Here is a 14,774-nt window from a genome sequence, read left to right as displayed (position 1 = left end):
CTGTCATTCTGACAGAGGAAACTCAAACCAGCAGCAAGTTATGTGAATATGGCTCATTATTTTAAATGCACAGTATTTTCTAGAGCATACTTGGCAACACATCCAGCAATTGATTGATTGATACAGGTGTCTTGTGGCCGATTGCTTTATCAATTGAATACCAAATTGATTCATTAACAAGGAAACTGCGTACCTTGAACAGATAGTGGTCAATGTCTTCTACTCTGTACGAATATATGACGTGATGCTTTCACCCAAAGACACACTTACAACTGGCTAACATGACATGTCCTCAGACTAAACATCATCTAGTGTGCTTCTATTCTGAGGATCCAGTTTGTATTTCAGCCTTGAGTTATCACTAACATGCGGGAATAAGTGGTGTCTCTACCTATTAGTCTATTTATCTTTTAAGCAACTACAGCAAATTTAAGATTCTGTTATATTTCAAAAAGGATTGGGGTACAATCATTTTATAAAACCTGAATCCACTGTAAAGTGCCCCAATAAAATCCAAGTCCTTCCAATCCCTTCCTGAATCAATTTAGGTTCAACTTTTAACATTTTATAAGTTACCAAAGTTAAAGATAGCTTGAAAGATGAACTGAGAAATTCCAAAACTGAACTAGATTGTTTCTCGAGAGAGGAATTACTACTCTGTGGGTCTGAACTGCATAAACCCACAGTCTGCTCAAAGTTTATAGTGGGACTTTTTTTCTCACACATGATTTGTACAGAAGCCGGCTAACAGAAAGCACAATAACCAGACATAAGCCAGGTTCCTTTCTGCTCTTTGCTGGAGAGCAGACGCCCATATGCAGAAGCTCAGTTCTCTTGGCAACGCCTTTTCAACCAAGTGGTAATTATGTGTGGGCTGAAAAAAAAATGTCTTCAACCTGAATGTTTTGAAAATATTTTTGGGGAAGTAAAAAGAAGAGATAAAGAATCATTTATGCCAGGATCAGACTACACAATTTTTTTTGCCTTTCACAATAGTCACTATGCCAGACTAGACTAGTCTCGCTTTGCCAGACCCTCTTCCAAAGCGCGCTGAAGAAGGGTCTCTAGTCCACATAGCATTCAGGGATGGGAGGAAAATGAGCTCTGTTTTTTTGGCATTTCTTCGCTAAGCACCGGAGAAAAGCTGCGGTGCCGTTGCAAAATAGGCTCGGATGGAACTTGTTTTGGTGGAACATGTGTACGTTTAAAAGTTGTTTTAGTCGTGCAACAGAAAACTCAGATTGGACAGATAGTCTAGCTGGCTGTCTGGATTTACCTTGCAGGGATAGTCCTCATAAATCGACCAGAGTAAAATGCCAACACAAAGGAAGCCCAACGCAACGGATATCCGGCCTAAATCCGGCGGCAACCGAGCAATCCCGGAAGAATCAAGGATATAGACTAGACTAGACAGACATAGTGCCGTAAATTGTCTTTGACAGAAGAGTGGCAACACGTATGACACCGACCAGCCCCCAGATCGATTATGGCGTGCTGTCGTCAAGATCATGCACAAGTTCATAGGTCAGCGCTTTAAAGGAGCGGTTGCCCCCCAAAAACTCTCGAAAATCTTTTAAACTGAATGTTTTCGATCTGAAATAAATACAGATTAAGCAACTGCACAAACACATTCCGGTGAACTATTTTCGTAAAATAAGAGATCATTTTCCAAATGAGCCGCCATTATGGTCCGTTTTGAAATCCTGGAGCAGACAGACCCACATGTAGCCTTCGTCCAATCAGGTGCAGCCATTGCAGTTGTAGAGGGGTGTAGTTTTAGAAAGGGGGGAACGACTGAGCACATGATAGTTTTTATTGTAAATTAGGTGTGACTGTGGTTGTAAAATTGTATATTTTGATGTTTTGTATTTCACTTTCAATTTTTATTGTTTTATTGATCTGTCAAGGAACTACGGGCAGAAAATAGCACTTGTGCTACAACCCGGTATGCATCTCTCCTTGTTTTTATACATGGTTAATGTTAACTTGTGCATTGTCCCTGTTTAAATAAAATTAATTCTAAAAAAACAACAAAAAAAGCTTGTATGGTCACTGTGTGTGTCTTTCCTCGGTCTCGTTTCTCCACAGGACAGCAGCAGTAGCGTCTCTCCTTCTTTTCGCCATGTTTACATATGTGTGCCAGAGAGCACGCTATCTTCCTATTTGTCAACGTCAAGGAACACGTCGTAGAACTAGGCGGAAAAAGACTGACATGCTAAATTTTTTCTTTGTGTTCGTGAAGCGTCCCAGTCTTGATTATGTCATACTACAAGAGGTAAAGGCGCACGTTCGTCGGTCCCGACCCTCATAATCGGGCACGACTTGAACATTTGTCTGTGATGTGTCTGTCGGGGTCAAAATTGGGCTGAATTTGTATAGTCTGATCCTGGCATAAGAGATCTATTTGTCTCAGTGCTTAACACATCCAGCTATTTCATCAACCTGACACGGGCATTGAGACCCATCCATAACTACCACACTTTGTAATTTAGACAATAAGCACACTTCCACATGACATTCCAGATGCAATCATATTTATTCACAATTTGTTCATACCTTTCCATCTCTCTTATTAATATGTTAATCCATGTTAGGATCACTTTTGTTTGATGAGCTTATCCTTTAGGAAGAACGCAGATCTTATCATTTGAAAAGGATTAACTTTTTTAATTGTCCAAAAGTTTCATACTGAATCTGTTGCCATTAGGGCTGTGTATTGGCAAGAATCTGGCGATACGATACGTATCACAATACATGGGTCACGAATCAATTTATTGCAATATACTGTGCGTAAGGCGATATATTGGGATTTTTTTAAGTATAACATTTAAAAAAAGACATGATGTGCATAAAAGTCAAAGAAGTTTACTTTAGGTAAACAATTCAGTACACCGAAAATCAAACTGCCAGTTTGGGATTGTGGTTCACAGGTTCTTAGTGAGCAAATGTTCATATGCTAAAGTAGGCCAAAGTTCAGCCATAGCTACATTGTTAGCTTCTAGCAAAAAGTCAGGCACTGCTAGGCACTGTTAGGCAAGGACACTAGTGGTGCATCTCAGCATAGCCATCTAGCGGTAGGTGGTTTAAAAACAACATAAACGTGAACCACTGTCTTGCATGAATATTTTTTAACGTAAACAAACAAAAAAAGAACTTCAATCAATTTTTTCTTACACCCCTAGTTGACATCCAATCGAGTGGTCTTCTAGAGTTCAGCAACAGTCCTTTGACCAAGCGTAGGTGATTAAAAACTTGTATGCAGCTCAGGTGTCATTGAGCGAGATACTGTACTCTTTACGTGACCCTGTGTTCTGACCTCCGTACAGGAATCGACGAAGAATCACATTACACTTAAACTGTGCTGTGGAGGATAGCAGCTAGCTGACTGCCACTGGGTGTACAATCAAAGCAAAGGGAGCAGAATTAGCTCTGATTACAGTCAAAGACACAATGAACCTGGCTCTTATCTCCACAGCGCAGTAAGAATGTCCTGCATCTTATGAATCTTGGCTGGAAATGTGTGTGTGTGTGTGTGTGTGTGTGGGATAGAGAGAGACAGACAGTGTGTGTGCGTTTGTGGGGGGTTCTTAATTAAAGGGGTTGTATAAGAGCGCTGGATGAAAACGCCGCTTTCTGTCAAAGATCTGGAGCAGGAGTTCCGCTACAGCTTCTAGGCACGCACACATTCAGACACCGCGGCAGTGCAGTGTGGCTGGTTTCTCTATAATGCAGAGGGATAACAATGCAAGCATGGCTATGGGATATATTTGGTTAGAAGGAGAGAGCGAGAGGAGGAGAGACAGAAAGTAAAGAGAGGATTAAAAAAAAGGAGCAAAAACAGAAAAGAAACCCAGCACAGCAGAGTGGATGAAAATAGAAAGCGAGAGAACATCATTCTGAAGAACAGATAAGACTAAAGTTCAACAGGAAAGAGTAGAGGGGAATAGTGAACAGCTGGTCAGACAGCAGCTGGGCAGAGGGATAACTTACGGAGGCAGGTGTTCTCGGTGAAAAACTCGGTGAACTTGTCACACTCGTCCTTGTTGTTGCCACTGTTGCTGCAGTCGCAGTAGGGGGAGACGCTGATTTTGGGCGAGCGCAGGTAGTTGGGAGTCACCACGGTACCTGCAGCAGGTGGATGGAACAATAATGTTTCATTCATGCGTTCGTCTGTCTTTGTTTGAGTGAGAAATCTGAGCCCTGAACAGGGATCCTCTGTGAATTATTGTCAAGAACCCCAATATGCTGCTAACTGTCAAGAAAAAAACGAATATTTAAACCCTTTAAGACTCAGTTATCATCCTCCCTCTGTGTTAAATGATGAATGCCATAATAATAAAGTTAAATCATTGCTACATTTATTTCTCTTTCCCTCCTCCCTGTGTATAGGAGTAACGCAGTGTGGTGGAGTTTCTGCAGGAAGCAGAATGCAGAGAAGCCGGAATGAAGAATATGCTTTCTCCCCGCGAGGGAAAGTAAATAGCTTCAGTCAGTGATTTCTCACTCCCCCAATGGATTGTTCCCTGGCGCTGGCTGCGCTCCAAAACAGGCCTTATTGTTTTGCAGTAGGCAGAATGAATTGGCGCTGTGTGGACAGTGTGTGTGTGTATGTGTGTGTGTGTGTATGTGTGTGGTCTGGTTTAGTGACTTGCGAGGACCAATTCTTGACGGCTCCGTGACAGGGTTCCTACACAGTTTCCATTTCAAAATTCCATACTTTTCCAGACTCAAATTCCCACACTTCTCTGTAGATTTTTCAGACCATATTTGACATCCGAGTACAAATAGATAGATGTGTATTATGGAAATTGCATTGGCGGGATGATCACTAGTTGTGGTCGGCCCTGATCTCTCATTGGGTTGGGCCAAAACTGACGTGGCTCTGGGTGCAGAGGATGCTGTTACAAGACTAAAGTGCTTTTGCCCTTGCATATGGCTTCAAATTGAAGCCTCCCCCATGTTGAAAGATTCTCCACATAATTTGCATCTAGGTTACTTTTCCCATTTGGAATCCTTAGCCAACCAGGCTTTATATTTGGGATTGTCAAGCCAGCCCTTGGAAAACTTGCATTTACCAATTGTTGGGCAGAAAGTTAGACAAGAGGAAGGGGCACAACAGGAGCAGGTGGTGATTTTGGAGACCCACGCTCCATGGCTGCAGCAATCCTCTCCAGACTTGAGGAGATGCGCCAGAGAGGCCGCAGCAACATCGCCACCCGGTCAAGACGGGCATTTGTTACTTTGCCGCATCCCGGACAGCTCCCGCTGCCGTGTGCCAGGAAAATCCGCCGTCATAATAGCAATCCGCCATGGAACAAGCGCGCCTGCTCTTAAAGGGAATGTGAATGTGACTCTCTGATTGGTTAATTGCACGTTACGCCCATACCACACCTAGCTACTTCAGACCAACCCATTTTAGATTTGCGTCGGGCGCAAGAGTCATTTATCCCGCCGGTATCATAGCAACAGCGCTGGAGATCCGCCCACAAAGCTACTCACGTTTGATACTTGCGTTTCAGATCGTTAAAATAGGGCCCTTGGAGTCTAAGGCTTCTGTATTTTATTAAATCAAACTTGTGTGCCCAGGTTTTATCACTAAGTTTGTTTTAATGCAATTATATCATAAGCCAGGAGTCTTCAATGTTTTTTAGGCCAAGGACCCCTAACCTGAAAGAGAGACTAGAAGGGACCCCCTACTACATATATTGTATAAAATTGAGTTGCATAATTCACTGGGCCTACAATAAAGTGTAGGGCAGCCTAAAGCCTTTACACATACCTTATTATGGTGCCCTACAATACTAAGCTATTAAAATATATATATATTTTTTTTACATATTCATACTGTATATCATCATGTTTTAATGTCAAACATACATGTGGAAGGCACAGATAATACATACGCTTTCCTGTATCTGTGGATGGCTACCATAGTGGCTACCATACACGGCAGTAAGCGTATCATCAATGTTGTTGAGGGTTTTTTTTGTAATGAATATGCAGATTTATTTTTGCAAATAATATGTTGGATTCATGTTAATATTTTCAGACATATTTAAATTTTTTGGTAAAAAATAAACGTTCAAAAAAAGTATTAAACAATAATCTGACAGCCCCCCTGAGGACGCCCTGTTGAAGATCACTGACATAAGCAGTAGAAAAAAGAACAACGAAAATAAGATTCAAGTTGTAAAAAAAATAAATAAGAAAGAATTATCTTTTAAAGATGTCACTAAAGAAAATGAACATCAATCCATAGAGACCTGGAGTAAATGCAGAGACGAGGCTGACCAATAACAGTGACGTGTACTCACCAATCAGACCCGAGTATGAGAGGAGGCAGTCTGCGTAGTTCTCCTTCAGACAGCCCGACAGCGAGCGTGGCTCCGGCTGGCAGTTGACAAAGAAGTCAGCCAGTCGTGACCTGCAACACACACAGATCCAAACATATTTCAGAGCCAAACATGATTATGGCTCCAATAGATATTATATGAGAAATTCAGATGGCCAATGTGATTGGAATGTGCAGCAAAATGCCCGGTCCAAATGAGCGTACGCTGAAAGTCATTCCTCTGGGTGCAATTAGCCTTCTTAATGTCTGCCTTCAGTGGAGCAAGATGACCCTCTTACGTATGCTGTGGCTGCTTTATATCCTGGAATGAATGAGGCTAAAGGCAATTCTCCACCAAGTCCGTTCTGTTTCATTTACTGCATTCACAAATGTTTGTTTACACTTTTGCCACAGGTGCAGTGGCACGTGAAATTGAAATGGAGTTTGGATTCCCAAGGAATTCAACATTTGAAGTGAGATTGAGTGTGATGTACTTGCACAAAACCTTCTAATGTCACTTTTGGACTGTAACATCTTTAAGGAAAAGTTCTATTTTTCCTTTTAGCAATGTTAACATTGCACTAAGAATATGAATTGTTGATATATTTTCAAACAGGTTGGATCATAAAAGATCAGATGATCACAGGTTATAGTTTAGTCCTTACTATTAAAACCATGTATGTGTTTATTCATATTCACTACACAGTAAAGGTGTTTGTGTCTATAGCAACAGTAAGAACAGAGGGCCAAAAGTGAACCAAGGAGTCTTCAAAAAATAAAAGATGTTCTTGGGGAAATTTGCTCACATTTGCTTTAGATTTCTCATCAAAATAAGTAAAATGTGTGCTAACACTTTACTTGAAGGTATCGATAATCGTGACATGACACTGTCATAACTACGACATGACACTGTCATGAACGAGTCATAAACATTATAAACAAGTCATAAACGTTTATGACTTATGTCATTAAGTGTCATTTGGTTTTTGTCATGACAAGTTGACATTGTTTGGGTTGTCTTGATTATGACAACTTGACATTAATCAAAGTGACATTACCAGAAGTTGTCTTGGTCATGACAACTTGATATAATGTCAAGTTGGTACCTGGGGTAAGTTTTCTTCAAACAAATATATATATATAAACATTCACTGCCAGTGGTTAAAACTCCTCAAACAGACTTGTGAAATCTTCAGAAACAGGGTTTGTGAGGGAGAGCAGCTTTCTGTGTTTATCTGAACGAGACCGTTACAACCTGCTACCAGGATATGTGCATGCAAGCATGTACCAAAACAAACACACACTCACACATGTATGCACTCACAGTGTGATCTATCTGATCACACCAATCTGGTGCAGAGCAGAACAGAGCAGTGAGAGTTGTCAGCAGCAGCCAGTATACTACAACTAACATATGGCGAGGGAGCTTGTGGAAATGCATGGCTTTAATCTATCTGAGGTAACTGACAAATGGACTGGGAGGAAGCTGTGCTGCAGTGAGACCTGTTGTTCAGCCCTGAGCTTATGTCTGACGGATAGACAGCGCCATGGAAAGAAAAAAAAGACAGAGATGGAAGGACGGATAGAAATTTGCAGAGTGAATTTACTGTTGCCATGCTGCTTGCTGTTAAGTAGAGAGAGAGGGTGAGGAGACCTGAGGCCACACTCTGAATGGTGCTCATTTATGATGCCTAATGCTTCCATTTAATCCCAGAGAGCTACTGGCTGTAGGCTCCAGAGACTGCATGAAAACACACACACACACACACACACACACACACACACACACACACACACACACACACACACACACACACACACACACTTCAATGAGGGTGATTTCAGATGTCCATCACTGAATTAATCTGAGTTCTTTTCTGTGTGTATGTGTGTGTATGTGTGTGTGTGTGTGTGTGTGTGCGTGCGCATGTGTGCGTGTGAATCTGAGACTTGAGGCGTGAAGGCAGACATATTATTTCTGATGGTGACAACAGTGACTACACACTGTAAAAAAGCAGGGGTGTATAGCACACATTTTTCTTACGATACGTTATTATATTGATTCTTTGGACAACGATACAATATTGATATCACAAAGTCTGCCAGGATAAGATTTTGATTAAATTCAGGGGTGTGCGACCGATACGAGATGATCCATAAGCCCATTGGACCATTTCATTTCTGAGCTCTTCCAGACATTTCAATTAAAAACAAACTACTCTTTTTAATAAAAAGAATAATTATAAAGTGGGATTTCAAATAAAGTCGCATCTTAAAGATGACGATATGTATCCATATTTTCACTTTGTATCGATAATATTGGATATATTGAGGATTGAATCAATATACTGATCCAGATCGATGTAGCTTCACCCCTAGTAAAAAGGTGTCTAAGGGACATGTTTGTCCCTGTGTTAACTTGTTAATCACAATATGGGGACCCAGTCACATTGTGGGGACTCAACTCACATCTGGGGATACAACGCTAGTCCCCACAAAGTAAAAAATAAAACTATGTTTTAGGGGCGTTTCAGGCAGGATTTTACACCTTTGGAAAGTTATAACAGCAGCAATCATTTGCTCCAACATCATCCTCCCAAAGCAAGCAGTAGAATTAGCACAATGCTGCATGGTTCACGCCACAAAGTAATATGTGCTTGCATGATTTTGATTGGTCAGTGTAAGGTGGACTACGCTCTGGCAAAAATTAACCCAAGAAACCCTGCATTTCTTTGGCTGTCTTTCTACACTTTGATGCAGGACTAATGATGGTCTGACCACACACCGGACATTATAGTAGCCAGGATGTGCCAATCCTCGGAATGAATGTGTCGATGTTGGTGCGCTGGTCTATATCCGTGACGTTCCACTTCCGGGATTGCTCCGGTGCCGCAGAAAATTCAGCCGGATGCACGTCTTCTCTGTTTCCTTCCACTTTCTTTGTGTTGGCATTCTAAACTGTTGTGGATTTCTGAGGACTATGGTTACCTGCTCCTCAGATCTCTGCAGGGTAAATCCAGACAGCTAGCTAGACTATCTGTCCAATCTGAGTTTTCTGTTGCACGACTAAAACAACCTTTGAACGTACACACATTCCACCAAAACAAGTTCCTTCCCGAGGCTATTTTGCACAGGTGCCGTGCGGAGCTTAGTGCTACCCATGACGATTGTGATTGGTGTAGAGAAATGCCAATAAACCAGAGCACTTTTTTTCTCCCATCCCGGAATGCTGTGTAGACTGGCCGGATAACTCCTCCGCAGCGCTGTGGAGGAAGGTCTAGCAAAGAGAGACTATTGGTGCACAGATGCACGTCAACACTAGGAAACAGGACAGTGGTGTATCCTGACGTGGTGATGGTGTTTGGACTTGTTTCATAAATAGTGTGTTGCCCTTTACTTGTAAGTGCAAAAGCTGTAGTGCTGGTTTCAATCATAAACCATGGCAGCCCCAGTTTGCACCTGGCCGGGGACCTTGGTGGTGCGTCATTCTCCATCTCTCTGCCCTCTAATTTCCAGTCAAATCTTTACTAACGGCTGTTTGATGAATGCAGGAAAAAAGCCCTTAGAATGTGAAAAAATAAATGACTACATTTTGAAGGTACACTAGACTACAGTACCTGCAGATGTAGTTGGTCTTGCAGGAGGCCTGCAGTTCGAGACAGTTGGGTTTCTGTTTTTCTTCGTACGAGCAGACAGGGACGATGGTCTGACGCCTGCGTTCTGAACATGCTGTCTGGTCGCTGAGCGGGCATGAGCAGTACAGCATGCCATAGCTGTGCTTCGGAGGAACCTGTGTGCCACAAGAATCAGAACACAACATTTACTGTAGAAGTGAACTCATTATCAAGACCTTCCATTTTATTCTTATGTTGTTCAGAGGCAATTCTTTCCCTTGGATGTTTTGGTGATTTTGAGGTCTTGAGTTATGTTGATGTTCTTTTCTCTGTTGACAACCACAGTGGATATTGCTAGTCATGCTAACAACCTATTTAACTCTGTTTATTCCTAACAAAGCGATGCTGGCGCTTATATTCATCACTTCATGTGTGGCTGAAAGGATTGTTCAAGTTCAAAGTTATCTCAAGTTAAGTCAACTTCTTTTGGATTAAAGGTGCCCTACCACACGTATTTCATTGCTCTGCGGTAATGTCTGAAGTTCTACCATGGACTCTGTAAAAAACTTTTGTGGAAAAAATGCCTTGGTTACCTTGTTTCAAGCCATTCTAGCGTGGTATAGAAAGCCTGCAGGAAGACTCGGCTTGATTTGTGCCAGTTCTCATTAATATTCAACGAGCTAAGCTGCTTGACTCTGATTGGCTAACAGCCAGCCAATGAGAGCCTGGCTATCAACATCCTTTACCCAGCCCAACTGGGCGAGCTCATGAATAGTAATGAGCTCAGGCCAACATGATGTCAGACTGACCAGCTTTTGTAATTGGCCTGATTTCTCCGCTTATTTCTTTTCAGTGGCTAGAGCTGACAGAGAAGGTAGCAGTTCATTTTCACATTCACAACATAACACAAACACAAATGGACCTAAGATATTTAAAAAAAATGCAAGTAAAAACGCCTTTAACGCCAGGGCACCTTTAACATTAATAGTCCAATAAAATAAACCACCAAATATGGAGGTAATTTTTTTTTTTTGTATATACATTAGAACTAACAACAGAAAATGTCCAAGTGGTTACTGCAAGTGTTAACTCTCTCTTGCCTATTTAACATTGCTTCAGTAGAATAACATCAATAAATTCAGATATTAGTGTTATCATTAGTGTTAAGAGTTGAGTGACACTATAGATGGTAACAGGGTTGAAACAACAAAGGCTACAATAGCAGCATGCCATCATAGCTTTTTTCTCCAACACAAAGAAAACTTGAAGCTTCAGGCTGTTCCCACGAAATTCTCTGCTGTAAAATAAAACACATTCTGAAAAGAAAACAAAGTTATACACAATCACAGTAAGATAAAAAAAAAAATCCAAGTGATCCGTCTAACTTACACACTTCAAACTCATTGTTTCCATTTGAAACAGGTCCTTTGTGGTGGACATTCAGCTTTTATCAGATATCAGTCGTTTGGGAAAACCTCCAGTGTGCGCTTGTTAGTGTAAGCTTGCCTTGTCAAAGAACTGCCGCAGGGCCTTGTGGCACTTCCTCTTGTTGCAGACTTCAGCAGTGGAGACGCGGCTGGTGCAGGGGCTGATGTAGGCTGAGCGATACTTCTTACACGTGTCATTCAGGTTGCAGGCCTTGGCAGCATTCAGACAGTTGTTCTCTCTGGCCACTGCAGGCTCACCTGAAGACGAGGAGAGGAGAGGAGAGGAAGCAAGGGGGCAGGAAAGGAAAGGAAAGGAGGATGAGAATGAGAACAAAGGTTGGGAATTTAGCATAATTCATCAAGTTTATGAAGCCAATGGCTGCTTATTTGGTGTTTTGTGGTGGTTTTTTTTATCATAAAATGAAGAATGTTCAACCATTATCAAAAACAGAGACAACAACAGGACAGCTATCAGACAATAGCAAAAATGCTGCATCTTGCGATGTCAAAAAAGTTAAGGGGTGACTTAGGTTATTTCATAACAACTGAACCGTCTCCATGGCAACTGGGCAAAAAACATCTGCCGACTAATGCCAAGAGATGTGGCTAAAAGCTTTGGGGAAAAAAACACGTTAGTAGACCTAATGAAAAGATTTGATGTCAAACTAATCTTGTGTTCCTTGGGCCTAAACATTTCACTGAAGTCTGTTCCCAACAGACTGATACATTGCTACTAACATGGCCTGATCAACCTGTTCGGGGTCCTGGGGAAACTTCATAGTAAGGAATGGTCCCATATCATGTGATCATGAAAAAAACAAAAGAAAGTTAAAATACATTTTCACACATGGCCCTTCATAAAACCTTAAGATGACCTAATGATACGGAACCTGCCCTGTATCATCAGTGGCAGTTCTGGGGGGGTATTCAGTGCCCCCGCAATATTAATATTAAGCCTCGACCCCCGTCTGGCCCCACTAACTGGGGCAAATATTTTCATAAATTTTTAACCCCACATTTATTCTGAAAGAGGGGATATTATTCATGTGCAGTGATACATAAAATGTAGGTTAACACTGAATGAGTATTCTTTTGTTTATGGTTATATATGTATCGTTAGTCTTTTGTAGAACCAAACCTATGGAGGGTTGGTGGTATGTAACACATGCTTAATATATTTGCTACCACTAATATTGCATGTGGCCCCAGCCTGGCCCCTCCATTTGAAATGGTCTAGAATCGCCAATGCTGCTTAAGTCGATATATTGTACTTTAGTGGCAAATAATTTCCTGACATATTTGCAACTAATGAAATGACTTGCAGTCAATTAATAACAATGAACCTGGGGATTTAGAGGCCCCGTAAGGTCTGGCGCAGTTGCCTGCTCTGCCAATATGATAATCCAGCCTTGGGGGCCGACCCTTGCTTAAGATACTTGTTTATGTAAAAAAATAAAATTCAGATGAGATTCACTCTCAAATATCAATATCTGTAATGGCCCCAAGCTGTTTTACACAGCAAATGTAGAATACACCTACGGATCATATCATCACGAAACAAAACCAATTCAACTCCACCAGGCTGTAAGAACTGTACAGAACTAAGAGGGCGCGAGCGGCAGAGAGACAGCCACATAATGAGGTTTCCTCACGCAGATAACCCCAGTAATACATTGCTCTGTCTGTATATTTGTTTTTATGTCTTTTCTCCATTTGTGCAAGTGTATGTTTTTATGCAAACTAAGAACACAGGACCCCATTTGCAGTCTCACTTCCCGCTTGGCCTAAATCAAACTGTGGCTCTCGTCTACATGGCCCTGCCGGCTAACCAGGCGTGTATCTATGTGTGTGTGTACAGTATAGTGTGTGTATGTGTTGTTCCTGTAGTCATCAAAGTCTACAGTGCAGTGCCTTGCTCATCTGTCATCCTGTACTAATTGCCAGTGTTCTCCTTGATCCGCAATCAATTAACATGTACATAGACCTCTCCCCCCCCCTGATTATTTTGGTGAAAATGGAGCAAAAACAGCATTTTTTTTCTCCCTCTAACGAGCACCAATTAAAACGGGGTAAGGCCGGCGTGACAAACGTACAGAAGCGGCAAGCAGCAGAGGCAAACAGCAGGAGCTGTACAGGCAAGTCAACGAACCGACCGGCTGACAGGGTGTGTGTGTGTGTGTGTGTGTGTGTGTGTGTGTGTTGTGATGGCAAATGGTGCTAATAAGATTCAACCCATCAAGAGGAGGGAGGACAGAAAAGAGGGAGGGAGGTTTGAAGGGAAACTGAAACATGATGGGGGGGGTGGGGGTATGAGTTGATGGTCCGGTGATGTATTAATTAGCAACAGAATGGATGCTGTCTGTTCTACTAGAGTCAAAGAGATCCTTAAGATGAATGCTTTCCCAAACCTGCAGCAGCCTCTGAGGAAAGCTACTGCAGGCTCACTCTATCACTCCATTACTTCATCTGTTGTCCTCAATCTGTACCTTACTCTTACATTGTCCTACTAACTGTCCCCCCTTCCCTTCACTCACCCCTCTCTCCTGCATAGGTTTGTCCCACCTTTGCCAGTTTACAGGCTCGTTTAGTACTACATCTCTTGAGCAAACAGTCTAATGAGGGTGTCAAACTCAACTTCACTAAGGACCACACTGGAAAATAAGAATCACATTTTTATTTACATGCTTTTATTTAATTGAAAAAGTCCAATATCTTTGACTGTCTTATTGCATGTGTCATATAGTCTTCTCACTTACAGTTTGGTCGACATAAAGTCCTAAAGAAGTCGAAAAAGCGTCCAAAAACGTCAGGAAAAGTGACAAAAACGTCAGGAAAAGTTACACATTGTCAAAAAAATGACAACAACGTCGGAAGAAGTTACAAATTGTCAAAAAGAAATGGCAACAACGTCAGAAAAAGCGAATAAAACTAGGCGGGCCAAAATGGATTCTGAACGTAAATTGATATGTGGGCCGGATCATGATCTGCGAGGGGCCAGATTTGGCCCGCGGGCTTTGAGTTTGACGCATGTGGTCTAATGTAACTATGCTGCTATACTTGATTTGCAAAAAAAAAACACAATATTTGGTATAATAATGTGCAATTACATATATTTTCTACATAGTTTTTCATATGCTGAAAATTAAATCAAAGTTGAAGTCTTTGTAATGATGTTACATTTTTTCTTTTACTTATATACCAGGATTCCTTTTAAATTAAGTTAGATTTGATACACAACTGGCATAATGTGGATATTGAAATCCACGCTTGTTTTCAGCAGACCCTCTACCCAGATTTGATACATTATAGCTTTGACTGGGGTTATTACTGCATGCAGTGGCAGGAAGGAAGGAGGGAAAGAAAAGCCACATGCAGCCTGGTCAGTGTGTGGGACCATGGTTT

At 41.6% G+C, this 14,774-nt stretch overlaps 1 protein-coding gene across 4 annotated transcripts in view; it reads right to left on the bottom strand.

The window, feature by feature from the left end:
- gfra1a (gdnf family receptor alpha 1a) overlaps positions 1-14,774 on the bottom strand; it is a 126,639-nt gene that overhangs the window by 18,271 nt on the left and 93,594 nt on the right. For all 4 annotated transcript variants that reach the window (XM_028603777.1, XM_028603778.1, XM_028603776.1 and 1 more), the window contains exons 4-7: positions 11,452-11,630; positions 9,949-10,121; positions 6,315-6,424; positions 3,991-4,125 (exon numbers count right to left, since the gene is read on the bottom strand). In XM_028603777.1, the coding sequence (XP_028459578.1) occupies positions 3,991-4,125; positions 6,315-6,424; positions 9,949-10,121; positions 11,452-11,630 (597 nt within the window). The remainder of the gene's footprint in view (positions 1-3,990; positions 4,126-6,314; positions 6,425-9,948; positions 10,122-11,451; positions 11,631-14,774) is intronic.

Source organism: Perca flavescens, chromosome 17 (assembly GCF_004354835.1).
Source record: "Perca flavescens isolate YP-PL-M2 chromosome 17, PFLA_1.0, whole genome shotgun sequence".
Taxonomy (NCBI): Eukaryota; Metazoa; Chordata; class Actinopteri; order Perciformes; family Percidae; genus Perca; species Perca flavescens.
The sequence above is the reverse complement of the archived record's forward strand: the minus strand, read 5'-3'. Positions and strand labels throughout refer to the sequence as shown.